This window comes from Pelmatolapia mariae, linkage group LG14 (assembly GCF_036321145.2).
Source record: "Pelmatolapia mariae isolate MD_Pm_ZW linkage group LG14, Pm_UMD_F_2, whole genome shotgun sequence".
Classification (NCBI taxonomy): Eukaryota; Metazoa; Chordata; class Actinopteri; order Cichliformes; family Cichlidae; genus Pelmatolapia; species Pelmatolapia mariae.
Window position 1 is genome coordinate 39,375,830 of NC_086239.1, and position 24,823 is coordinate 39,400,652.

Consider the following 24,823-nt stretch of genomic DNA (forward strand, 5'->3'; position numbering starts at 1 on the left):
TTCATGAGCATGTTTATCAAACGTGAAGCGTAGTTTGATCTTCTTTTGCTGCTGGTTCAGTCAGTTTTGGTCAGAGTGACGAAACCTGCAGCTTCAGAATCTGGGAGCTGTCCACTCTCGGCACCGACGGTGAATCCGTGCTTTGTGTTTACGTCTTTGTGCAGAATCCGTTTACCTGCTTCTCATTTTAGCCGTTTTAGCTGTTGTTGAAATAGTTTTGTGAGCTTCAAGATGAGATGCTGCCATTTCTGGCAAAATACATTTATATTTAAAAATCAATTCAGGATTTAATGAATTGATATTTATTCACCTTATTCACACTAAAATCGAGAATCTGAATGGGGAAATCGATTTTTTAAACCCACCCCTACCAGTAAGCCTCTAATTTTTGGCCATTGAAGCTGTTTAAATTATTCTGCCAAGTCGTCGTTGCTGCACAGCAGTGAAAACAGAAAGGCTGAAAGAGTTCCTTCTGGTCCGGGCAGATTTCTGAAGGAATTTCTGACATCTCGGTGAATTCATTTGCTTCCCAGAGTTTTGGAAACTAACCTTGTAGAAGGTATGTAGAAGTTCATCCTAGAGTTAATTGGGAATTTAAGTTGATTGAGGGTCAAACAGGAGGAACCAGGCCCTGTTGAGAATGATGAGGTTTATCTCTTTTCCTGCGGAACAAACTCATTCAGCTTCCAGAATGTGCCATGTGGTTTCCAGTGAAAACTGGGATACTTTCTGGATATCCTCCAGAGCCAGGTGAACAAAGTTCAAGATCACAGTTGGATATGAAACAAGCTGCTCCAGAATTCATTGGTATCCAAACCCAGACCAGCCAGAGCATCAGCCAGATCTGGTTTGTGCTGATGCATTGTGGAACTTACCTGGATCTCCATCATAACTGAAGCCTTCAGGTCCTTCATCTCCATAATCTCCAGTGACACCCTGAGGTCCTACAGGAGGAGGAGGGGAAATAATTAAAGGTAACTCTTCTGCTCATGTAACCTACAGGTGAAGCTACAGAAGCGGAAGGTTTGCTTGGGTACCTTGTTTCCCAGGTATTCCAGGAAGTCCATCCTTCCCATTGTCTCCTTTAGGTCCATCTGACCCAATGCCACCAGGAAAACCTGGAGAACCCTGGGAACCTGTGTAGCCTGAAAGGTGAGAGAGGTGAGTAGGAAGTACTGTAAACAGGTAAACATAAAGATGTTACAGATCAAATTTACCTGCACTTCCAGGGTCTCCCTTCTCTCCAGGGGCACCTGGTCTTATGGGTCTAAAGGGTGGAGGGTCACCTGGAGGAAGAGGAGGAGTTAAGTAGACACCAGTTAGAAGGTTTTGGCTAAGAAAGTTAATGAAAGTGTTCCTATGAACTTTACAAGTTCTCAGTGCTGAAGAAAATCCCTAACTCATTTATATTTAATTGTATTTTCAGATCAAGTTTGGTTTTCTCCAAAATACTGGGTTCAGGCCGTCACCGTAAACACCCACAGGTTTCAAGCTGACTCCTTTTTATTTCATTTCTGCCTGTTTGGAAAACCTAAACCTAAAAACAAGAGGGGCAAGAGGCAGGGTACACCCGGACAGATCGCCAGCCTGACACAGGGCAAACACACTTACAGGCAATTTAGATTCACCAGTTAACCTAACCTAACTAACTGCATGTCGGAGAACCCGGAGAGAACCCCCACAGAGTACGCAAACTCCACACAGACCAGGTCAGAGTCAGGTGGTGGAACCAACACGCCACCGTGCTGCCCTGCAAACACGTTCAATAGAATAATTCAAAAGCAGAAATGTCTGAAACTTCAATTGAAGTGTAAAACTTTCTAGTTTCCTAAATTTGCCTATATCAAGTGTTTTATTCTAAAACAAAACCAATCTCAAACCCTAAATCAGGGGTGTCCAACTCCAGGCCTCGAGGGCTGGTGTCCTGCAGGTTTTAGATCTCACCCTGCATCAGCACATCTAAATCAAATGATGAGGTCATTCCCAGGCCTCTGGAGAACTTCAAGATATGTTGAGGAGGTCATTTGGCCATTTAAATCAGCTGTGTTGGATCAAGGACACATCCTGCCCCACCCCTGCCCTAAACGATGAGTCACAGATGACCAACAGATGTTAAGTTATCATCCTGTTTGAGAAACATACTCTACTCAAACCCGGGCTTAGACCTTAAAAGGAGTCAGCACTGACAGAGCAGATGTTAAGAGGATAGGTGCTATAAATGTTTAGGACAGTCCTATGAAAACATAACCGTATATATGGATTCAGTTGCAAAGAAAAACTCTGGTTCTCACTTTCTGTGGATTTTACCAAACGTTTTTCGTAACAATGATTCTTACCTTTAACCCCCTTTAACCCCGGGGGGCCACAGGATCCAGTAGGTCCTGGATCCCCAGGGAGTCCACGTTCTCCCACAGCTCCATCCGCACCCAGTCCTCGGGGACCTGGAGGTCCTAAATATCCCTTTAACCCTGTAGTTCCTCTGAGGCCCCTTTCTCCAGGGAAACTGGAAAAACTCTCACCCTAAGAACAGACAAATTGAGAGATAAGGTCAAGAGATAGAACAGCATGACCGATGGCAGGACAACTGCAAAAAAGGGACATTCTGATCAATGTTCCCTCTAATGTTTCATGTGTGTGAGCGAACACACAAACTCCCTGAGCGGTCCCTTGGACCACTGTGAGCAACAGCAGACGTGTGCACTGTGGTCACGCCAGCATCCAATCCATCCAAGTTACATGTTTATTAAAGTAATCAAATTACAGCATTTACATTTATGTTAGACTACTTTTAATTAACTGCTTTAGCCCACTTACAATGAAAATTTAAATAAATTTTGTTCATGACCTGTGTAGTATGTTAACACTATTGGAAGTAAAAATAACTTGAACTCCAATTTTGAAAACACAACTTTCTGAGCGGGTAGAGGGAGGTTTGGAGTCTTCTCACACCCCCGGTCTCTGCGGCCTGCTGGAGCGGGGGGGCTAGGAGGAGGAGTTGGCCGTCCGACTGGGGTCTGGGGTGTGGGGCCTCCCTGCTGCTGCGGAGTCGGGGCAGTCTGCTTCTCCCCACTGCAGGGAAAAGGGTAACACCACCTGGGTCTGGGTGCAGTTTCCCCCTCCAGGGGCAAGGGTACCTAGACCCGGTTCTTAGAGTACGCTTGGGGAGTGTGATTGTGTGTACAGCGTCTCTTTATGTCTGTCTCCACGTTGGTTGAGTGTGGAGTAATTGCCTATGAGAGCATGAGGGTGGGAATGGATGTTTGTATTTGAGTGTGCCTGTATGTCTGTGTCTATATGTCAGGTTGGGTATCAGACGCCACCTCTCTGGGGACATCTCAGGCCCTCCAAGGTTTGGAGGCCTATCTCCCCCCACCACTTCCCCTGCCGGTGGCAGACGCCCTCAGACATCGATGCGTTGGTGGTTCTTTGTGTCCGGGGGTGGGCGTCCGGGTACACACCGGCTCACTCCTTGGTGGCTGCTTATCCGGGCCTGGAACCTGGGGCTCGCTCGGGCCACTTCGGGGGTGGGGTGCCCTCGGCCTCTCGGCCTGGGGCTCGGTCACTCAGGCACAGCTGGCTGCCGGCGGAGCTCATGGGCACGTCACTGCAACCCCCCCTGGCTTCTGCTCCGCGGCTGCTGAGTGATCCCTCATCTGGGACTCTCCTCAGCTCTTTCTGGGACAGTGGCGCGGCTGCCCCTCTGTTGGTCTTCCTTGGTCTCTTGTGTTCTGGGGGCCTCTGGATGTCTGGAGTTTTGATCTCCTCCATACCTGCTTCATGCCCTGGAGGATGGGACTGTGGCCCCCCACACCCTCTAGCAGATCATTACATGAAGGAACCTTTTAAATACAAGCGCGCTCATGCTCACAGGTGTACACACAGGTGATCACACACACAAACTACACCCTTTTTGGCTCCTACCTCAAAGCACACTGTGCGCTGTCGATCTTACGTGCTGCACAATAATGTTTAATATTAAGTATGTAGTGTTATATTCCCATATATCATTGTGATGTTGTTTATTCTATTACTCTCGTTTTCTTCTGCTTGTTTTCTTTTTTCTTTCTCAACAGGTGATCCAGGTGATCGATATATGTATTTTTTGTCTGCTTATTTTGTTGGTTTTTGTTTTTTGCCCTTTATCCCCGTCCCTCTTCTCCGCTGTTTTTTTTTTTGTTTGTTTTGTTTTTTCCCCCCTCTTTCTTTCTCCCTTTTCTTTTCCCCTGTCCCGTATCTAGCAGTAAAAAAAAATAAAATAAAATAAAATAAACAATAAAAGGTACATCAAATGGACCATTACGGCAAGGCTGGGATGGTCCATTTGGTAAAGTAAATCCGTTGGACATCTTTCTTCGCCTTTAGACAATAATTCTGATGGCAAAAGAACCAAACGGGACAGGTTTAAAAAAAAAAAGAAAACACAACTTTCTTTTTTTTTTTTATAAAGCTCTGACTTGTATTATGAGTGTGAATCTGTGGTCTGGGAGAGAGTCCTGTAACTCTGTCTGCAAAATACAGTATATAATGACCAATGTTGGGCAATTAATTATATAGTTACTTCTTCAAAAGAGTAACTGAGTTATGCAAACAACAAAGTTTTTTGCAGCTGTTTAACTAAAAATGCAGCCAAGGCGTTTTTAAATAAACATTTCAAACTATTTACAGAACAATCAGCTGTTCTGCATCAAATTTGATGCCACACAAATTATTTGTGCCACTCCAAAAAATAATTTCTGTCCACTATGAGATAAAGGAGAACAACCGCCTGATACCTGCAGGCCTGACAACAGGAGATGTATCACTCCTGTAACACCTGTAACATTCAGCAGTCGCCTCATTGTTCTGACACACACAACAAAACTATTGACTACACTACACACTAACTACACAAGATTTGTGCTAAACGTCGCAAATCTCTCACATCTCAAAACACCACCGTCACTCCTAAAACTTCCCCCTTCCTAAACTACTAAATGCCATGTTGCCATATCATTTTTTGATTGGTCGACATGGTACATTTTTCCACCAATAGGAAAGGGTGGAGTTCTTTGGTTTTGTTTTTGCTCACAGGCGGAGAGTAGTGATGGTAAATTCGATTCTTTTTACTGAATCGAGTTTTAATGAGTCACTCACCAAAGTGAATCGGGTTTCTTGAGTCATTTGAGTCACTGAGTCAGTTGACCAGAGAGTGCAAAAATGTATATTTTCACTCAAACTTAATTTGTTTCTCTTTTAATGTAAATCCTACTGCTAAGATGAATGATTGTAAAAGAAAACAACTATTTTATAGAGCAAAAAAAAATTCTAAAGGGAACATTTATTTATTTATTTTTTTATTTTATTAGTTTTTTCCTTAAATGTGTCAAATATATATTTTCTCATCTAAATGTCCACTGAGCTGTGAGCCGGGGGCGGTAATGCTCCTTAACATTGGTTGCCAAGCAAGAAGAAGAAGTAGCTGTGAGCCAGGAGGGAGGGGGAGAGTGAGTGAGTGATTTGTCTATGCTACGATTCAGCACAGGAAGGGAGGGGGTGAGTTATGGCGTTATTTTTGTGCCGCTATTCTGAGCGCACGTAAAAAAAATTTGCAGGTGCAAGTGTTGCATTTTGAGGAGAAATTTATTTTGAGCGAAGAAAAGCTAAATTTGAGTGATCAAAATTCATTGCTGCGTGCAAAACATGTATTTCAGTGTTTGCTATTATCCACACACACACACACACACACTAGCAGCCCCTCTCGCTCAGTTTTTGCACTTGCGCTTGCTCGCAATGTGTTGCTCGCACTCTCAACATTTCTGCCCGTGCGCGCTCAACTCTTTCTGTACACCGTTATATTTGTGCCACAAAACCAGCCAATCACAGACTTGGATGCAAAAAAATCTGATTGGCTGTTTTGGTCTTCAATCAGCTCGAAATGACAAAATGCAATATCCCAGAATGCATTTCGTCCAAAACTCAAACGAGGCAGTGGCGGAGGAACACAGAGTGGCGGAGTTTGAAATATTACTCTTTCTGGGTCACAAAATAAACTTTTAAGATATTTTCATGCGAGAATGGTGCTGTGTAAACTTCAAATCTCTGCTCGATTTATCAAGACATCACATATTTACAAAAGTGCTCTAACGTTTTCGGAGATGCCTGTTACCCACCAGCTGACCGGGTGGTCACTCGGGTTAAACATAATATAAAAGGCTGAACTGACAAAAAATCGGCCGACTGCACCACCAGGTATTACAGGAAAAACCATAAAGCCTTTGAACTAAAACAAACGCTGTTGTGACAGTGATGTACACTGTCTTGTTGGTATATATGTATGATTTGTATCACCTTCATGTTTCCCTCTCACCACATATCCAAACTGACATCATGACCAGCAGCTTTACAGCTGTGGCTCCAGCAAACATCAGCTGATACTAGAAAGTAATATTAAATAAATTCTAACAACAGCTGATCAAACTTAAACGTGCTGCTGCTGTTTAGCGCGACATCCGCTGGTTTCCTCTTTCTGGCGCAAAGTGGGCGATAAACAAACAAGAGAGACGATCAGCTGATCATTGATCAGTTTCATGATTGAAGTAGCAACAGGAGAGGGAGGGGGAGAGAATGAGAGGAGAAGAGGCAGCTGTGCAGCAAAGACAGAATAACTTCAGCTTTGTGTCTTTTTCATTCTAGCTGAAGTACGGGACTAATCGCGTTCCTTTTCCTCTCAATACGGATGTATTGTAATTGGTCCAGCCCAGAGTTGATCATGACCAATTGGCTAATCCACCACCTTTCATTGTTTATACCGTTACAAAGACAAACAAACAAACATAAAAATGAAAAATCACCATCGGCCCACCGGGCAAATGCCCGGTTTGCCCAGTGGCCAGTCCAGCTATGCGGTCAGCTGGTGGGTAACAGGCATCTCCAAAACGTTAGAGCACTTATGCAAATATGTGATGTCTCGATAAATCGAGCAGATATTAGAAGTTTACACAGAAACATTCTCGCGTGAAAATATCTTAAAAGTTTATTTTGTGACCCAGAAAGAGTAATATTTCAAACTCAGCCACTCTGCGTTCCTCCGCCACTGCCTCGTTTGAGTTTTGGACAAAATGGATTCTGGGATATTGCATTTCGTCATTTCGAGCTGATTGGAGACCAAAACAGCCAATAAGATTTTTTTTGCATCCAAGTCTGTGATTGGCTGGTTTTGTGGCACAAATATAACGGTGTACAGAAAGAGTTGAGCGCGCACGGGCAGAAATGTTGAGAGCGCGAGCAACACACTGCGAGCAAGTGCAAATGCAAAAACTGAGCGAGAGGGGCTGCTATTGTGTGTGTGTGTGTGTGTGTGTGTGTGTGTGTGTGTGTGTGTGTGTGTGTGGACGGGTATTAACATCTTCATGGGGACCAAAAATTGGTAGTTTACTATACTTGTGGGGACAAACAGCCCTTGTGGGGACCAAAATCCCGGTCCCCACGAGTTTGAAGGCATTTTTGAGCCTCAAAATGTGGTTTTAGTGTCAGGGTTACAATTAGGTTATGGTTAGGTTTAGGGTAAGGGTCAGGGTTAGGCATTCATTTTTGATGGTTAGGGTTAGGGTAAGGGGCTAGGGAAAGCATTGTGTCAATGAAATGTCCCCACAAGGATATAAATACACACATGTGTGTGTGTGTGTGTGTGGATAATAGCAAACACTGAAATACAGGTTTTTGCACGCAGCAATGAATTTTGATCACTCAAATTTAGCTTTTCTTCGCTCAAAATAAATTTCTCCTCAAAATGCAACACTTGCACCTGCAATTTTTTTTATGTGCGCTCAGAATAGTGGCACAAAAATAACGCCATAGTGAGTGAGTCAGTGATTCGTTCAACTCGTTTGAGCTGTGAGCCAGGAGGGAGGGGGTTAGTGAGTCCTGAGTGATTCGCTTACGCTATGATTCAGCACAGCAAGGGAGGGGGTGAGCAACTCAAATATGCTGTTAGTATGTTAGCTGAGAGATGCTACTGTGAACCGAGGAGCTATTGTCTTGATGTGAGCTTCTACTCAGTGTTTTTTCTTCCAGTTCAGAGCAGAAATGTTTTTGTTAAGAAACCGGCTGTTGTTTTTTTCCACACAATTTTAATTATAAGCTAGATATATTTCTACTAATGGAATTAGTTTGCTAACAGCAACAGGGATGAGTCAGTGAGTCAGTTGCGCTTGTGAATCATGATTCACGAGTCAGTAAAGTGATTCTCGAGTATTGAACGATTCGTTCACGAATCGAACATCACTAGCGGAGAGCGCTTTGGAGCATTTTCCTTATAAAACGCCGTTTTTACCGTTTCTTCCCGCAGTAAATATAAACAACGATAGTATTCAGGAAGAAAACCAAACATTGCAGATATTTTTATCATAACTCTGGTTTTACGTGGCCGATCAACACAATTTAAAAACTGGTATAAAGTCCACACTTTTTCCGTCAGTTGTTCCGTCTGTCCTGCTCACATCTCCAATGGTTGTACACGTTGTCATTAACGTGGCTTCACTCCACATCAGCCACGCCGCTTTGCTAGCTAAAACACCGCTGTCGGCACATAAGGACGCTGTCATAGCCTGTCAACGACGTTGATTGGCTGCATATATACGAATGTGAATCGCATCATTGGCTGGACTATGGGATAAGGTGGCATCGTTCTAATCCCATACGGGAGCAGCCAGTCACTTACTGACTAACACTGCAAAACAGAATTGTTAAAGTTTTAATTTTAATTTCAATTCAGGTTAGAATTGTTTTCTGTGCGCAGAGACCGTGCCAGCAGTGCGCAATTGTGCACGCGCGCAGCTTAGAGGGAACATTGATTCTGATTATCTCACTGTTTGTCATCCACATTTCTCAACGCTCAACTTTAAGTTATAAACAGATTCATGGATATAACAGATATGGTGTCAGTGTGTTTTCTGGCATACAGTTGTGATCATTGTCCTGTTGATGCCCCAGTTTGGTCCAAGCTTCAGCTTCGGGATAGATGGCCTCACATTTGACTCTAGACTACGTTGGTATACAGAGGAGCTCATAGTCCACTCACTGCCCAAATCGTCATCCCTCCACTACTATGCTGACGTGGTTTTCTCCAAACTGTGGTCAAACATGTCCACTTTGGTCTCGCCTGATAAAGGACATTGTTCTGGACGTCTTGGGGTTTGTTCCGATGCAGCTTTGCAAATCTAAGCTATGCTGCATTGTTCTTTTTAAAGAGAAGAGGCTTTCTCCTGTAACTCTTCCAAACAAGCCAAACTTGTTCAGTCTTTTTCCAACTGTGCTGTCATGAACTTTAAAATTGAAAACGAGGCCTCAGAATCTGAGGCAGAGCTCTTAGGTTTTTGTCGTTTCTTTGAGCACTGAATGGTCCGATCTTGGGATGAACCTGCTGGAACATCCATCACTGAGAAAATTGTCTTGAATGTTTCCCTCTTGTAAATAATCTTTCTCACTGCAGAATGATGGACTTGCTTGAAAATAGCCGTATAACCTCTCCTAGTTTGGAGCAACAGTTTAGTCTCTAAGATCACTGCTGACATCTTTCCTCATTTGCTTTCTGTTAACGCACACCTGAATGCTTCGGACTAGCAAACTGCTAGAAAATTCTGCTTTTATAACGTTGCTCACAATTGGTAAGTATCAGTTACCGGTGCGTTTGATCAGCAGCACCTGGCTGCCATTTACTTCTCTTAATTCCTATAAACGCAACAAGGATCCACTTAATTTTTCACAGGACTGCATGGAATCATGAAATATGTCCTTAAATTGACCATCGGAGGATTTTGATAAACATTCGTTCAAAAGGAAAAGCGACGGAGACATGATCAGTGAGCTGTAATGTGAACATCATCTCATTACATCTGAAACAGAAATCATTTCATGGACGGACTATCAGCCCCACAGTGACAAATTACTTGCTGAGAAACTCTTTCACATTATTGCTTCTCTTATTTCGCTCTTTCCAGTCTTGAACAACATCTTCCAATCCTCATTCCTCCTATCATCTAACCCGACTGACCTGGAAACCGGGATTTCCAGGGACCCCTGAGGGCCCAGTCTGTCCTCTTCTTCCTGGGAACCCTTGTCTGCCTGCAGGGCCCCGCTGTCCCTGGTTTCCCTTCTCACCTGGAGACAAAGGAGCAGCATTCACAGGAGGTTATGTTGATGTTACTGTCAATAATGTTCAAGTGTGCCTGGGAGACAGCTGCACAGACTGTGACTCACCTTCAATATCCTTCACTGTTAAATCTCCTTTCTGTCCTTTAAAGCCTTTGACACCCGGGAATCCGGCCCGACCCTGTAAACAAAGCAATCAGTCAAATAAACAGAGCAGTGGTGGCTGCTCAGATGACCTCTGACCTTGTTGCTCAGTTGCTTTACCTGCTCACCAGTCTCTCCTGTGTCTCCGGGAACACCGTACTCTCCCCGAGGACCTGTGGGTCCAGAGGATCCTTGGAACCCTGGAAATCCCAAGTCACCCTCAGGGCCAGGTACACCTCTTAGTACAAGAGGAATGCCACAAGAACAGCCGCCACAACTACCTAAAACAAAGAAATTAGGGTTAGATCGATCTCTAACCCTTATTGAGCTCTTCCAGCAAACATTAGCAAAACGATCTGACTGATTAATAACGTCACTACGACTGGCTGTCGGGGCAACATGGACTCTACTTAAGGCCAACATAGGATGTCTTCGCTATAGACAGTATAACAGACGGACACAGCTGAAGGTGGCGACACCCGTTACTGCAAAAGACTTCCAGTTGTATTGAAGTGTATGGGAAAAGTGCCCTCTGCTCCCTCGCTTTGAAGACGTTTGTAAATGCATTAAGGAAATGTGTACTAACTCATTCTGTAGCTTGAGGTCATTTTGAACAAAACATTAAGTCTGTTTTTATAAATTATGCTCATTCTTAGAATAAGAGAGGAAGGTTATTTAGGAGCATGCTCATTGGTTAATACCTCAGTCACAATTTGTTAGCCACAGCGTGCGGTTTCACAATCAGAGTCAGTCAGCCACAGATCGATAGATCAATCAGACTACGGCGAGTGCTGGCGACCGTGAAGTCCTCAGCTGAAGTCTTAACACACCAGTGAGTGACGTCTCAAAGCTACATCTACGTACCGTCTAAGGCTTCACAGCAACAACATGAGTGAGGAAGCAAGTTAAGGTTATGCTCTTCATAGCTGGAAATGGTTAGCTGGTAAGTTAGCATTAGCCAGAAGTAACCCAGTTTCATCCAATAAAACTCCTCTGGATAAATTACAATGAGAACCTAAAGGAAACAGCTAGTGATGACTTTAGCATGGTGATGATACCTTTGGTTTCTGGCATTAAAAAGGTCAGATTGCCTTTTTGAAATTACTTCATCAGTTGATGTTTATAAACTGACCGCTGCATGATTGACGTAGCATAATGTGGACAGGCGTGTTGGTAACGTAACAAACTGTTGACTGATTGTGGGACAAAAGCAAAAAGCATCGTTCATCTTTCCTCATTTAGCAAACGCAAACAGTGCGAATGTGACGTGGCCCGAGTGTGCACATATTTCACATTAAGGCTAAAAGCAGCTCATCAGTCTTCCACCCTCTAAACCTTTAATTGGTGTAAAAGTCACAATTTCAGTCAATGTCTCCAGCAACTGACCTTTAATTCCCAGTGAGCCCTGAAACCCTGTGGGCCCGAGCACACCTGGGTCCCCAGGTGGTCCTGAGGCTCCAGGGAGACAGTAGGTACCTTTAAAGATAAACAGGAAGTCAGTGGGAGAAAAACAAGGAGAAAAAAAATCAACTGGGACAGTGACACATCCCACACCTGCTGTTAATATCTGCAGTCTGACCCTGCAGGTACCTACAGGTGTACAACACTAACAGACAGAAACACTGTTGTCTGGTACCTGGAACACCTTGCTGTCCTTTAGGTCCCCTGAATCCAGGGCGCCCTGGTTTTCCAGGTTCTCCAGGTGTGGGTTTCTCTGTAGAGATCTGACCTGGATCTCCTCTGACCCCCTTGCATCCTGGACCTCCCTTCTGACCTACAACTCCCGGTAGTCCTGAAGAAAACAACAAAAACTATCATACTACCTTAAACATGAGCAGAAAACATCCTTCTTACCACAGCACTGTTATGCTGTCTTTAATCAAGTTCATACCACCTTAAATCTCACCATGACACTCGTATTGTCTTGAATCACCCTAGCTCAACTTTAAGATTCATTCAAGATTCAAGAGTCGAGGTCTTTATTGTCAGTACAACAGTATACGCAGTATACAGCGTGCCGAAATGCCGTTTCACCCCAAGCCCCCCATGGTGCATTTATAAGAAAATAAAAAATCTCCAGGAGACATAAAACTAGAAATGTGAAGTGGATTGTGCAGTAGGTATTGAATACCAGGTTCAAGTTATGAGTCAGGGTATTGTAGACAAGACAGGATGAAGACATGTGCAATACAGCATTATGTAGATGTGTTCAGTAACTGAAAGTAACAAGAAGCTGACTTCAGAGTCTTCATACCACCTTGAATCTCACCTTGTCATCATATCATCAAATAATCTCTTCACAGCAACCTCATACTGCCTTACATCCGGCTGCTACCACCTTAAATCTGGCCTCATGAGTCTCAGACCACCTCACCAACTTCATCATCATTATACCCCCCAAAGTGGTATATAATGACCCAACGTTGTCGTCTCATCCCATTTTTAATCTGACTACACAAACTTAATCTGACCTCGTCGTCATTATAGCATGTAAAATCTTTAAAAACTCTCTCATAGGATTTTAAAGTTTAAAACCATTTGAACATTAGGTAGGAAGCACCAACTTCATCCACCCTCTGACTCAGACTCTCCAAGAAGCTCCTTTGAGCTGCTCCTTTATCCACCGCAGCAGGAAGCTTTGCATATTTTGATTTGACAGAATTTTATGCCACACGGTTTTTCTGATGATTTATACGTTTCAGGAAAGATCCTGAAAAGATGTTTCACCTGTGTCATCTCGCTGTGCTAAACAAATCGGAGAGATGTTTGCCAGCTCACACTGCTACAGAAACAGTAAAATATGCAGGTACTCACCGACTATTGATCTGCCAGGCGGTCCTGGGGGGCCAGGTATTCCCATCCGCCCCCTGTCTCCATTAGGGCCGTGCGGGCCGGGTGACCCGGGATCCCCAACTCGACCTAGAAGACATGAAGTAGTCATTGGACATCAGAGAAGAAGAATTGTGAAAGAGCTGATTGATTGGTGCATTGCTCCATACCGGTGTACGTGATGTCTGCCACCCGGGGGACGCCTGGAGGCCCGGGATCTCCCCTTTCGCCCTGAGAACATACAGAACATGACAGCTTTATCTTTATTGAGGTCATTTTGTTTACATGATACTAACCAGATAATCGGGTTCACAACTTCTAGTAACAGAACATTTACGTGTATGAATGGCCGAAAGGTTTCAGTGCTCTCACAAATTACGTGTCTGGTTTTTACTGATGATCTGGCTCTGCCGGCCAGGTGGTGACCATGCAGTGGGGAGGTTTGCAGCTGAGCGGCAGAGATCAGACGTCCGAGGTCATGGACAGAAAACTGCCCAAAGTGTAGGACTTCAAGAATCTCAGAGTCTTTTTCATGAGTGGACGAGAGATTGATGGATGAATTTCAGTGATGCAGACGCTGCGCCTGTCTGTGGCGGTTGAGGATATCAGACTATCTTACTGGTCTTTTGGTTAACTTCCCCTGCTAGTTTTCTCCTCATTACCTTGTGCATACATTTTCCGAGTCTTCTCTCGCCCCTTTGTCGTGGTGTGCTACAATGCTCTGTGCTCCTTGTTCCCTGGTTCCTAGTGTTTAGTTGGGATGGATGGGAAGCTTTGCTTTTATCCACAGTGACATAAAATATGTACAGGAAACAGACTGACCTTAGGACCCTTTCGCCCAATCAGACCTGGGAGTCCTGAGCTTCCTTGGATTCCCTGAAAACACCAAAGAAAAACCAGACCTGATGATCCGAGGAACAGCACAACAGAAGTCGATTATCAAACAGGAATCTTCTGCTTTGACCAACCTTAACTCCTTTGTTCCCACGCAGACCAGATTGTCCAGGGAGTCCCTGAAACACAGTTCGTTCAGCATCAATACCTCAAAGATCGATGACATCTCAAGTTTAATTAAAGTCTATAGTCTGATCAAAACTGCTTAATATTGATCAATAATGCGAGGGGGAATGACATCTTACCCTTGGTCCAGGAAGCCCCAAAATCCCCTTCTCCCCTTCCATGCCAGGCGGCCCATCCAGACCCTGAGACCACAATTCAATAAAAAATATCTGATCAGTAACAGTGCCACTAAAAATGATATTTGGAGATGTGGGACACAACAACCAAATGGGGTTTAAAAACGGCAGTTGAGTATCCTTCAAACATGAAATTACAGATGACAATTTTCAGGATGAGCGATAGTCCTGAACTCTGTAAATCGGGAGAATCCTAACCTTCGAGTGAGCCTGGTGCCCAAGAATCCAACAACAAAGAGAACTTCAAGTTCCTAAATAAGATATTTAACCTACCGGCAGTCCATCAATTCCACAGACTCCTTTAACCCCCCGGGAGCCCTGGAATATCCAAGCAGAAGGCAACATTAGAACCCCTAAATGGAAACCAGCATAAGAAAACCGAGAGCAAAACCTCCCAACAACAAGAGATATTAGAAACCAACATTTGCTATTTAAAGTTTAACAGAAAACAGGAAGTCCCCTTAAATGTGTCATCTGATAGGCTGTAACAGAGTGAGGCTCCACCTACTTTGTCTCCTTTGATGTAGAGGTCTTCGGGAGGGTCAACATACTCAAACGGCCCCGGAGGTCCCTGCAAACCCTGATCCCCCTGTGGACCACACAAACTGCTACAGTACTGGCACTGCACATACTACACAGTACTGATGTGTTGCTCTTGCTGCTGTATTACTGCAGCAGTTGTCAATGGTGAAGTACTATTTATACAGTTTGACTGGTTTACCTTCTGTTTTCATTTCACTACAAATAGAAGAATGTGACAAAACAGAGCTCTGCCCGAAACGAGTAATCAAATGTGACTTTTTGCACAGCACTTTTGCCTCGCGCGACAGGCTGTTCACGTGCTGCTGATTCAGTTAAAAGAAATGCCGCCGAGGAAGGGGGCGTACCTCATCTCCTTTCTGTCCAGGCAGAGATCGACCTCTTTCCCCCTAAAATGCACAAACAACAAATGCTGAAATAAAAGGTCAGAAAACGCAGTTTTTCAAATTACTCTGACGCTATTCACAATACTATACTCTACTACGTGCATATTACTTACGGGTGGACCTCGAGAACCCGGGCTTCCAGGTACACCCTGCACAGATAGCAAAGATTTCATTATTGCAATTAATAATTTAAAGCTTTAATTTAAGGCTTTAATAAGAATATCTGAAACAGCAGACAGCAGCACTTAGTTTGCTGCCTTCGATCAAGACTTTGATCGGGAAAATAATTCTTTGTTTCTCAGCTGAATTTGTAAGTTGTACAAAAAATAATGAACAGTCTCCAACTTCTTGTGTAGCTTAATTTTAATGGAGAGAGACATAATGTAAAGCCAAAAACACAGAAAAAACACATTACAAAAAAGTTATAAATTGAACTGAAGTTTTTGAGCCCCTACAACACCCAGTCTGGCTCCCATACAGGGAGCTGAGACGCACCGGGTCTCTGTGGCTTTTAAACCCCAAAACACGCTGCGCCAAAACTGGTCCACCCCAAGGATCGGGTCCCCTGACACAAACAGAGTAACATAGTGTACGCTGTTAGGTGCCAGGATTTCTACATTGGGGAAACCAAACAACCTCTGGCTAAGAGGATGGCACAACACAGCAGAGCTACCTCGTCAGGCCAGGACTCTGCAGTCTATTTACACCTACAGGCCAGTGGACCTTCAATGATGAGGATGTAACATCCTGGACAGGGAAGTTTGAGCAGTGTTCATTTACTGGATTTACTTACCTGGATGATCGAGCATGCATCAAGACTCCCATACAGGTTATATCTGTGCCAGCATTCTTGTCTGTTTCTGGCTTCAAAACTCCAACGTGGAACAACTTAAACACGTGACACGGCACCAGATTACTTTCTCCAAGCAGTAAATATTAACTGGTGACTCACGTCTTGGCCTTTTGGTCCTGGAGAACCCATTGCTCCCTTCGATCCCGAGAGGCCCTGCTCACCCTGCAGTCAGACAGACAGAAACCTGAAGGAGGACCACTTCAAGCGAACGCTTCCTCCCTGTAAACTTGCTGGCATGTGTGTCACATGACAGTTTGTTTACTCACCCGCAGACCAGGAAGTCCACTGGGCCCAGCATCTCCCTGTCAGACAGAAATGCTTTGATTAATAAGCCAAATCCTGATCCTAACTTGCAGCAGTACAAGTGTACTTACAGTCACTCCAGGGTTACGTATGAAATACACCGCCTGATCTCCTGGATATCCTTTCGGTCCTGGAAAACCCTGAAGAATTAAACACCACAGCGATGGTCAAATATGTAGTGCACTACAGATACAGTGGGATGCAAAAGTTTGGGCAACCTTGTTCACAGTCATTATTTTCCTGTATAAATCGTTGGTTGTTACAATAAAAAAACGTCAGTTAAATATATCATATAGGAGACACACAGTGATATTTGAGAAGTGAAATGAAGTTGATTGGATTTACAGAAAGTGTGCAATAATTGTTTAAACAAAATCAAAAAAAAGAAATGAAATCAATATTTAGTAGATCCGCCTTTTGCAGAAATTCCAGCGTCTAAACGCTTCCTGTAGGTTCCAATGAGAGTCTGGATTGTGGTTGAAGGTATTTTGGACCATTCTTCTTTACAAAACATCTCTAGTTCATTCAGGTTTGATGGCTTCCGAGCATGGACAGCTCTCTTTAACTCACACCACAGATCTTCAATAATATTCAGGTCTGGGACTGAGATGTTCCAGAACATTGTACTTGTTCCTCTGCATGAATGCCTTAGTGGAGTCTGAGCAGTGTTTCGGGTCGTTGTCTTGTTGAAAGATCCAGCCCCGGTCACTGATTCCTGGACATTGGTCTCCAGAATCTGCTGATACTGAGTGGAATCCATGTGTCCCTCAACTTTGACGAGATTCCCAGTCCCTGCACTGGCCACACAGCCCCACAGTGTGATGGAACCACCACCATATTTCACTGTAGGTAGCAGGTGTTTTTCTTGGGATGCTGTGTTCTTTTTCCTCCATGCATAACGCCCCTTGTTATGCCCAATTTTAATTTCATCAGTCCACAGCACCTTATTCCAGAATGAAGCTGGCTTGTCCAAATGTGCTTTAGCGGCTCTGTTTGTGCTGTGGGCGGAGAAAAGGCTTCCTCTGCATCACTCTCACATACAGCATCTCCTTGTGTAAAGTGCGTCGAATGGTTGAACGATGCACAGCGACTCCATCTGCTGCAAGATGATGTTGTAGGTCTTTGGTGCTGGTCTGTGGGTCGACTCTGACTGTTCTCACCATTCGTCGCTTCTGTCTATGCGAGATTTTTCTTGGTCTTCGAGCCTTAACTTGAACTGAGCCTGTGGTCTTCTATTGTCTCAATATGTTCCTAACTGTGGAAACAGACAGCTTAAATCTCTGAGACAGCTTTCTGTATCCTTCCCCTAAACCATGATGGTGAACAATCTTTGTCTTCAGGTCATTTGAGAATCAGAATCAGAAATGGTTTTATTGCCAAATGTTGAGCAGGTTTACAACATCAGGAAATTGCTGCCGTACTTAGTGCAAACATGCTGTCAGACAACGCTTAAATAAACATAAAAAAAATTAAAATTAAAAGTGCTAAGTAGATGGATATATACATGAGTGCAGGTGGTGATCAGTGCCAAACATGGAATGATGCAGTGAACACAGTGTAGGGTCATGTGTTAGTGGTGGGAACAGTCATATGGTTATTGTTCTTGAGTCCAACAGCAGAGGGGAAGAAACTGTTCTTATGACGAGAGGTTCTGGTGCGAATGGACCGGAGCCTCCTGCCTGAGGGGAGCAGGTCAAACAGACTGTGTCCAGGGTGAGAAGGGTCAGCTGTGATCCGAGCTGCACGCCCCAGTGTCCTGGAGGTGTACAGGTCCTGCAGAGATGGGAGTCTGCAGCCAATCACCTTCTCAGCAGAGCGCACAACACGCTGCAGTCTCTGTTTGTCCCTGATAGTGGCTCCAGCGTACCACACGGTGATGGAGGAGGTGAGGATGGACTCGATGATTGCGGTGTAGAATTGCATCATCGTCCGTGTTGGCAGGTTGAATTTCTTCAGCTGCCTCAGGAAGTACATCCTCTGCTGGGCTTTCTTAATGACGGAGGTGATGGTGGGCTCCCACTTCAGGTCCTGGGTGATGGTGGTACCCAGGAAGCGGAATGAGTCCACAGAGGTGATGAGGGTGTCAGTCAGGATGATGGGGGGGAGTGGGGCTGTGTGCTTCCTGAAGTCCACAATAATCTCCACTGTCTTCTGGGCATTCAGCACCAGGTTGTTGTGGCTGCACCAGGACACCAGACGTTCAACCTCCCTCCTGTAGGCAGACTCATCCCCGTCCGAGATGAGTCCAATAATGGTGGTGTCATCTGCAAACTTGATTAGCTTTAAAGACTGGTGGGTGGAGGTGCAGCAGTTGGTGTACAGGGAGAAGAGCAGAGGAGAAAGAACACAGCCCTGAGGGGAGCCGGTGCTGATGGTCCGGGAGTCCGAGACATTCATTTGAGAGTTGTTTTGAGACCCCCATGTTGCTGCTCTTCAGAGACAATTAAAAGAGGAGGGAAACTTACAACTGACCCCCTTAAATACTCTTCCTCATTACTGGATTCACCTGTGTATGTAGGTCAGGGGTCACTGAGCTTACCAAGCCAATTTGAGTTCCAATAATTAGTTCTACAGGTTTTGGAATCAATAAAATGACAACAGTGCCCAGATTTATGCATCTGCCTGATTTTGTTTAAACAATTATTGCACACTTTCTGTAAATCCAATAAACTTCATTTCACTTCTCAAATATCACTGTGTGTGTCTCCTATATGATATATTTAACTGACATTTTTTATTGTAACAACCAACGATTTATACAGGAAAATAATGACTATTAACAAGGTTGCCCAAACTTTTGCATCCCACTGTCCTGCAGTACACTGAACTATCCATACACAGGCTCACAGCAGTGTAAGACTAGAAAACCTCATCCTTATTCTCTCAGGACTCTTTCACCATCAGACAGTTAAAATCAAGAGTTCTCTGATTATTTTTACTGTGGCCTTTCTTCATCTCCACAGTGAAGTGTTTGCTATCAGTGTTACTGTCATTTCTGACCAGTTCTCCATCACGTCCTTGTTCTCCCAGAAGTCCAGCTTTCCCCTTCTCTCCTCTAGTTCCATTACATCCATCCAGACCTGGATGTCCTGGACCTCCAGCAGGTCCCGGGTGTCCCTGGACACATAAACACAAACAGATGCCGAGAGCGGGACATCACTAGGTCACAGCTGACCGAGCTAAGAGGCTGAGAGGGGCGGGGCTTCTTACCGGAACTCCATCCAAACCTGGAAAACCAGGAACACCAAGAGATCCCTGAAACCATAAACAACAAGCAGACGGTTAAACTGTTCTCCACACAGCTCCTCAGAAATATTAGGGGTTAGATACCATGTGAGGCCTAACAGAGCTCCGATTGGTCAGACAACAAAAACAGTATCTCGTCTTCAGAGGGGTGTACTACAAAGCAAACTATGTTTTCAGTTTTCAGTGTTGCTTGGATGGTCTATGTCTAAAGTTCCTCTGGTGTTGTCTCTGAGTGGAGTAGAAGGTGCTCAGCTGACCCATTTTGTCAGTCAAATGCCTGAAGCAGAGTGCTGCTAACACAGAAAGCCTGACTCTGTTAAACCTGCGTTGCAGTACACCCCTGAGGGCAGAAAACATGAAGTTCTGGAAACAACAGAACCATGTTCCTTCACCATATGTCCTTTCAGGCCTGCTGCTCCTGTTGGCCCCTCATCTCCTCTCTGGCCTTTCTCTCCTGGAGGCCCCTGAGGACCCGGGAAGCCCATGGGTCCGTTAGGGCCCTGCAGACCCAGAGAACCAGGAGCACCCTGCAGGACACAAAGACACCTGTTAATCCTTTAAAAACTGATAAAAATGAATAAATCTTAATAGAAAACATCAACAACTTCAGGTTTCTATCGAAAGCTCTTCTAGGCCGCCTGATCCCGAGGCCCTCTGTCACTACAAAGCACCACTTTTAAAAACTACCAGGACCAATTCTGTTTACATTATACATGCTTCCCTTAGGCAGTATCATTAGAAGACATAGCATAAATTTTCACTGCTATGCTGATGACACCCAGCTCTATCTGTCCATGAAGCCAGATAACACACACCAATGAGTTAAACTGCAGGAATGTCTTAAAGACATAAAGACCTGGATGGCCGCTAACTTTCTGCTTCTTAATTCAGATCAAACTGAGGTTATTGTACTCGGCCCTGAAAATCTTAGAAATATGGTATCTAACCAGATTCTTACTCTGGATGGCATTACCTTGGCCTCCAGTAATGCTGTGAGGAACCTTGGAGTCATTTTTGACCAGGACATGTCCTTCAATGCACATATTAAACAAATATGTAAGACTGCTTTCTTCCATTTGTGCAACATCTCTAAAATTAGAAATATCCTGTCTCAGAGTGACGCTGAAAAACTAGTTCATGCATTTATTACTTCCAGGCTGGACTACTGTAATTCATTATTATCAGGAAGTCCTAAAAACTCCCTGAAAAGCCTTCAGTTAATCCAAAATGCTGCAGCAAGAGTCCTGACAGGGACTAGAAAGAGAGAGCAGATTTCTCCTGTATTGGCTTCCCTTCATTGGCTTCCTGTTAAATCCAGAATTCAAAATCCTGCTCCTCACATACAAGGTCTTAAATAATCAGGCCCCATCTTATCTTAATCCTTATCACTCGACAAACACGAAGCCGACAAACAAACTAAGAGAATTCAACTGTCTGCTCGAATCTGAACTTTTGAAACCGTAAATCATTCTTTGTCATATTACTTTTTAGTTTCTCATTAATTACACTGTCACATTAACAAGCTGACTCACAAAGAATGGCTCATGGTGTAAAGCGTCGCCTGTCAGAAAGTATAAGAACATATAAAACAATCAGGAACATAAGTGAACCTGAGACAGAAGACTCTGCAAAACCTTTAAGGACTTTATTAATCGTCTTGATGCATTCTCAATCATCCAGAAAAGTAAATCTCCAAAAGTTGATTCTGTTCATCTGGACGTAGCGTTTTGTGGGAGAAACGTTTCGTCACTCATCCAAGTGACTTCTTCAGTCTCAGCTGACTGCAGGTTTCCCCAAATCTTATAAACAGTACATTTGCTGGGCTGGGAGGTCAGTTCCTTAATCATAATTAAGATTAAGGAACTGACCTCCCAGCCCATTGTTCCTTCAGTGGGCTGGTTTCAGTCATTATGCAAATGTACTGTTTATAAGATTGAAACCTGCAGTCAGCTGAGACTGAAGAAGTCACTTGGATGAGTGACGAAACGTTTCTCCCACAAAACGCTACGTCCAGATGAACAGAATCAACTTTTGGAGACTTTATTAATCACAACACTGATGGCAGAGCGGGCGGACTTCATATGGTTTAATCCAGATGTTGGTGCATTCGAGTCCCACATGTGTAATACTGTTATCTGACCATATGAGGGCGGTGTGGCACCAGAACAATGACACACCCCCCACACACACAAACTGCCATGAGGGGTTTGAACTGCTTATCACAGAAGATTCAGAAATGAGTGTGCCAAAAGCACAGCACTGTCCACAGCCACATCCACACATGTGGAAACAGGAAACACTGATAAGGTCAAAGGTCAGATTTACTGCATAAACTCAGCCCCTTGTGGTTCAAACTGAGTAAAAGCAGAGAGCGTTCCAGGATAAAGGGAATGGCGCGTACCTGTGAGCGACAGGTGCCGTCTTGTCGCGTTAAGCGCTCATGTGATCACTTTGTGTACACTTGGTTTTTAAGCCTGTTGTTAAGCTGAGTGATGGTGACCCTCAGTGTGGTTTCACTTTAACGTTCTGCTCCATTTCCAGAGCCGATTTTTTAAATTTCTGGACTTGAAAGTGGAGCTTTGATGCCTCAGATAATCATATTAGGGATTATTTCCTTTAGATGATATCGCAAATACAAGAATAGGAAACATGGAGTGTTACTAGCAGACCGAGGTTTTCACTCACAGGGACGACCGTACACGTCTGAGCTCATTATTAGAAACACGCTTAATATGAAGATGCGCCTCTGGACCAGGAGATATATGACGGCAAGTAAGGAAAACTAGATCCACTTTAACTACAAGGCTCAGTTTGGGCCACAACAGAAACTAAACCAAATCAATGCTTTTCTGAAACTAGGTCATTCGTTCAGAGGTGTGTAGTTTCTGGCTGAGGAAACATGAATATCTGCGAGGTAATGAGGCCTTACGAGAGCAAAACAAGCATAAAAGCCAAGAAGAACACATGGTGAGCATGTACAGACCAAGTCACCTGGGCAGGTGAGGAGAAGGAGGTCAGTGTGTTTATCGCATGATCTGCTGCAAAGCTTCATCACAGTAATGTAACTGTAGTGGGTGAGACTGTGTGCAACACCTGATCCAGGTGTTGCACACAGTCTCTGTTGCAACAGTGACCAAAATCAGTGTTTTTGGTCACTGTTGCAACAGAAGCTTCTGTTGCAACAGTGACCAGAGTGTTTTTGTAATGACTGTAATGATTCATGTGGAATAAAAGGCTGTGATCTGCACACATTATACAGCATGTTTGTTCCATTTTTACCTGATGTACAAATAAAGTTTGATGTCTTGACTAAAACTCCCCTGTATCCAGTTTCCCAGTGTTAGTTAGAGCTCTGTGGTTGTCTCCAACATCGAGATGTTTATGATCCCTGATGTTATCTGATCATTAATCACTGATCAGATACACCGATACAAACTTATTGATACATCTGTGTTTATAATCAGAACCGATCGGTTTGGGTGAATCTGTTGATCCTGTGTCTGCGAGTGTGTGTGTGTGTGTGTGTGTGTCTGTGAGTGTGTGTGTGTCTGTGAGTGTGTGTGTGTCTGTGAGTGTGTGTGATGAGATGTGACAGCTGTGATCTCTGTTAGTCCTCTCTCCATCCTCCTTTCTCTTAAACCGCTCAGCGTGAAATCACTGAGACAGACGCCTTCCCACAATCCTCTCTGCCTGTCTACTGCCCCCAGCTGTACAAACACACACACACACGCACACACACGCAGGAGGTCAGTGTGAAGCTGGACGACAGTCTGACAGATACATGTTGTTCTTATTGCTGTTGTTAACTTGATCAGCTGATTGTCATGTGATGTTACATCAGCGGTTTGATTGGCCCCTGAATTAATTCATCATAACGTACAAACGAGCCTCAGTCCTGACGACCACGAGCTCTAACAGCAGTTACAGCACAACGCTATCCTGTGCTGGGATAACTGACCTTTGGTGACATGCTCCCTGTTGGGAATAAAGGTCCTTATAATCGGAATCATTGAAATTTAGGGTGAAAATTCAGGTTCAAGGTTCAGTTAAGTGCAAAGAAATTCATGCAAGTCCTCTGAAGTGATGAAAACACGCATGTGTGTGAGTAATCTGCTGAGTCAGGTTAAGGTAAACAGCTGATAATTTAACAGCAGCACTCCTCAAACAGCTCCTCATTTCTCTGTGTGTGTGTGTCTGTGTGTGTGTGTGTCTGTGTGTGTGTGTCCTGAGCTGCCACTGAAGGAGTCTGAGGTTTGTTGACACTGAAGAGTGAGCAGCTGCGCTGTGGTTTGCTGCTGTTTGTGTATGTTAGAGTTAGTGGGCGGAGTCTCACCCTTGCTCCCTTGGCTGGGAAACACTGACAGGTGGAGCAGTCCCGCCCACCACATGGCTCAGACAGGTCACCCTGGAAACAAGAGAACAACAATATTACATGACATAACCATGACATCACTGTATCATAATAACACGTCATCTCAGCTCAGCTGACACCAGCACTCAGAGCTGTGACATCACGTCTGAGGTCACAGGCCTTTGGTTTGAAACATGAAGCAAAGGAGTCGTTTTTCCTTCAGAAAGTCTCCGATTCTCAGCCTGTCGCAGCATCTCTCTCGACATAGTCTGAGAACCTCTGAGCTCCTGTGCTGGTATATCCTTGGAGTGGCAGTAAAGACCAACAAAGACCAGCACTCGTGTTTATGCTGACCATGTCACGCACCAGGTTACACGAGTCGAGAGGTGGAGTCAAAGAGACATCAAAACAACGCCAGCAGTTATGGCGTTGCTTTGGCACAACCATTCATGAGAGCAACAACATAAACCAGGCTTCAGAGGCAGGAAGGAAGGAATAATCTGGTTCAGCTTGTACCTGCAGCTTTGTGTAGCGCCTGAAAGTTGAACGTATTAATCTCCAGTCCTGAAAAAAATGCAGTTCCTCTGACGTCCAGCAGAGGCTCCAGCAGCGTGGATTCCTTCCTGTTTTTTTTAGGATGGGACCTGCTGTTAACGTCAGCATATCACAGTTTGGGCCGACGACAGTTTCATCCAGCACATCTGTCTCTCATCTTCATCATCCACGGATTCAAAAGCCCAGCTGAAGCGTCCACTCAGAGCGTCGCTCCTCTGTCATCACCTCATCACTCTGCAGTATTTAGAGTGATTTGTCCTCTTCTCATCTTTTCTTCTAGTACTTCTTAAAC

The 24,823-nt window shown here is 44.3% G+C and overlaps 1 protein-coding gene across 1 annotated transcript in view; it reads right to left on the bottom strand.

Moving 5' to 3' along the window:
* col4a4 (collagen, type IV, alpha 4) overlaps positions 1–24,823 on the bottom strand; it is a 52,167-nt gene that overhangs the window by 15,928 nt on the left and 11,416 nt on the right. The window contains exons 4-28 of the mRNA XM_063492629.1: positions 23,959–24,030; positions 20,018–20,152; positions 19,590–19,634; positions 19,380–19,496; positions 16,451–16,519; positions 16,343–16,378; positions 16,176–16,238; positions 15,337–15,372; positions 15,185–15,226; positions 14,806–14,886; positions 14,571–14,615; positions 14,241–14,303; positions 14,070–14,114; positions 13,924–13,977; positions 13,272–13,332; positions 13,087–13,191; positions 11,909–12,064; positions 11,659–11,748; positions 10,393–10,553; positions 10,237–10,309; positions 10,031–10,137; positions 2,337–2,520; positions 1,218–1,286; positions 1,038–1,145; positions 876–944 (exon numbers count right to left, since the gene is read on the bottom strand). Coding sequence (XP_063348699.1) covers positions 876–944; positions 1,038–1,145; positions 1,218–1,286; positions 2,337–2,520; positions 10,031–10,137; positions 10,237–10,309; positions 10,393–10,553; positions 11,659–11,748; positions 11,909–12,064; positions 13,087–13,191; positions 13,272–13,332; positions 13,924–13,977; positions 14,070–14,114; positions 14,241–14,303; positions 14,571–14,615; positions 14,806–14,886; positions 15,185–15,226; positions 15,337–15,372; positions 16,176–16,238; positions 16,343–16,378; positions 16,451–16,519; positions 19,380–19,496; positions 19,590–19,634; positions 20,018–20,152; positions 23,959–24,030 — 2,086 coding nt within the window. The remainder of the gene's footprint in view (positions 1–875; positions 945–1,037; positions 1,146–1,217; positions 1,287–2,336; positions 2,521–10,030; positions 10,138–10,236; positions 10,310–10,392; positions 10,554–11,658; positions 11,749–11,908; positions 12,065–13,086; positions 13,192–13,271; positions 13,333–13,923; positions 13,978–14,069; positions 14,115–14,240; positions 14,304–14,570; positions 14,616–14,805; positions 14,887–15,184; positions 15,227–15,336; positions 15,373–16,175; positions 16,239–16,342; positions 16,379–16,450; positions 16,520–19,379; positions 19,497–19,589; positions 19,635–20,017; positions 20,153–23,958; positions 24,031–24,823) is intronic.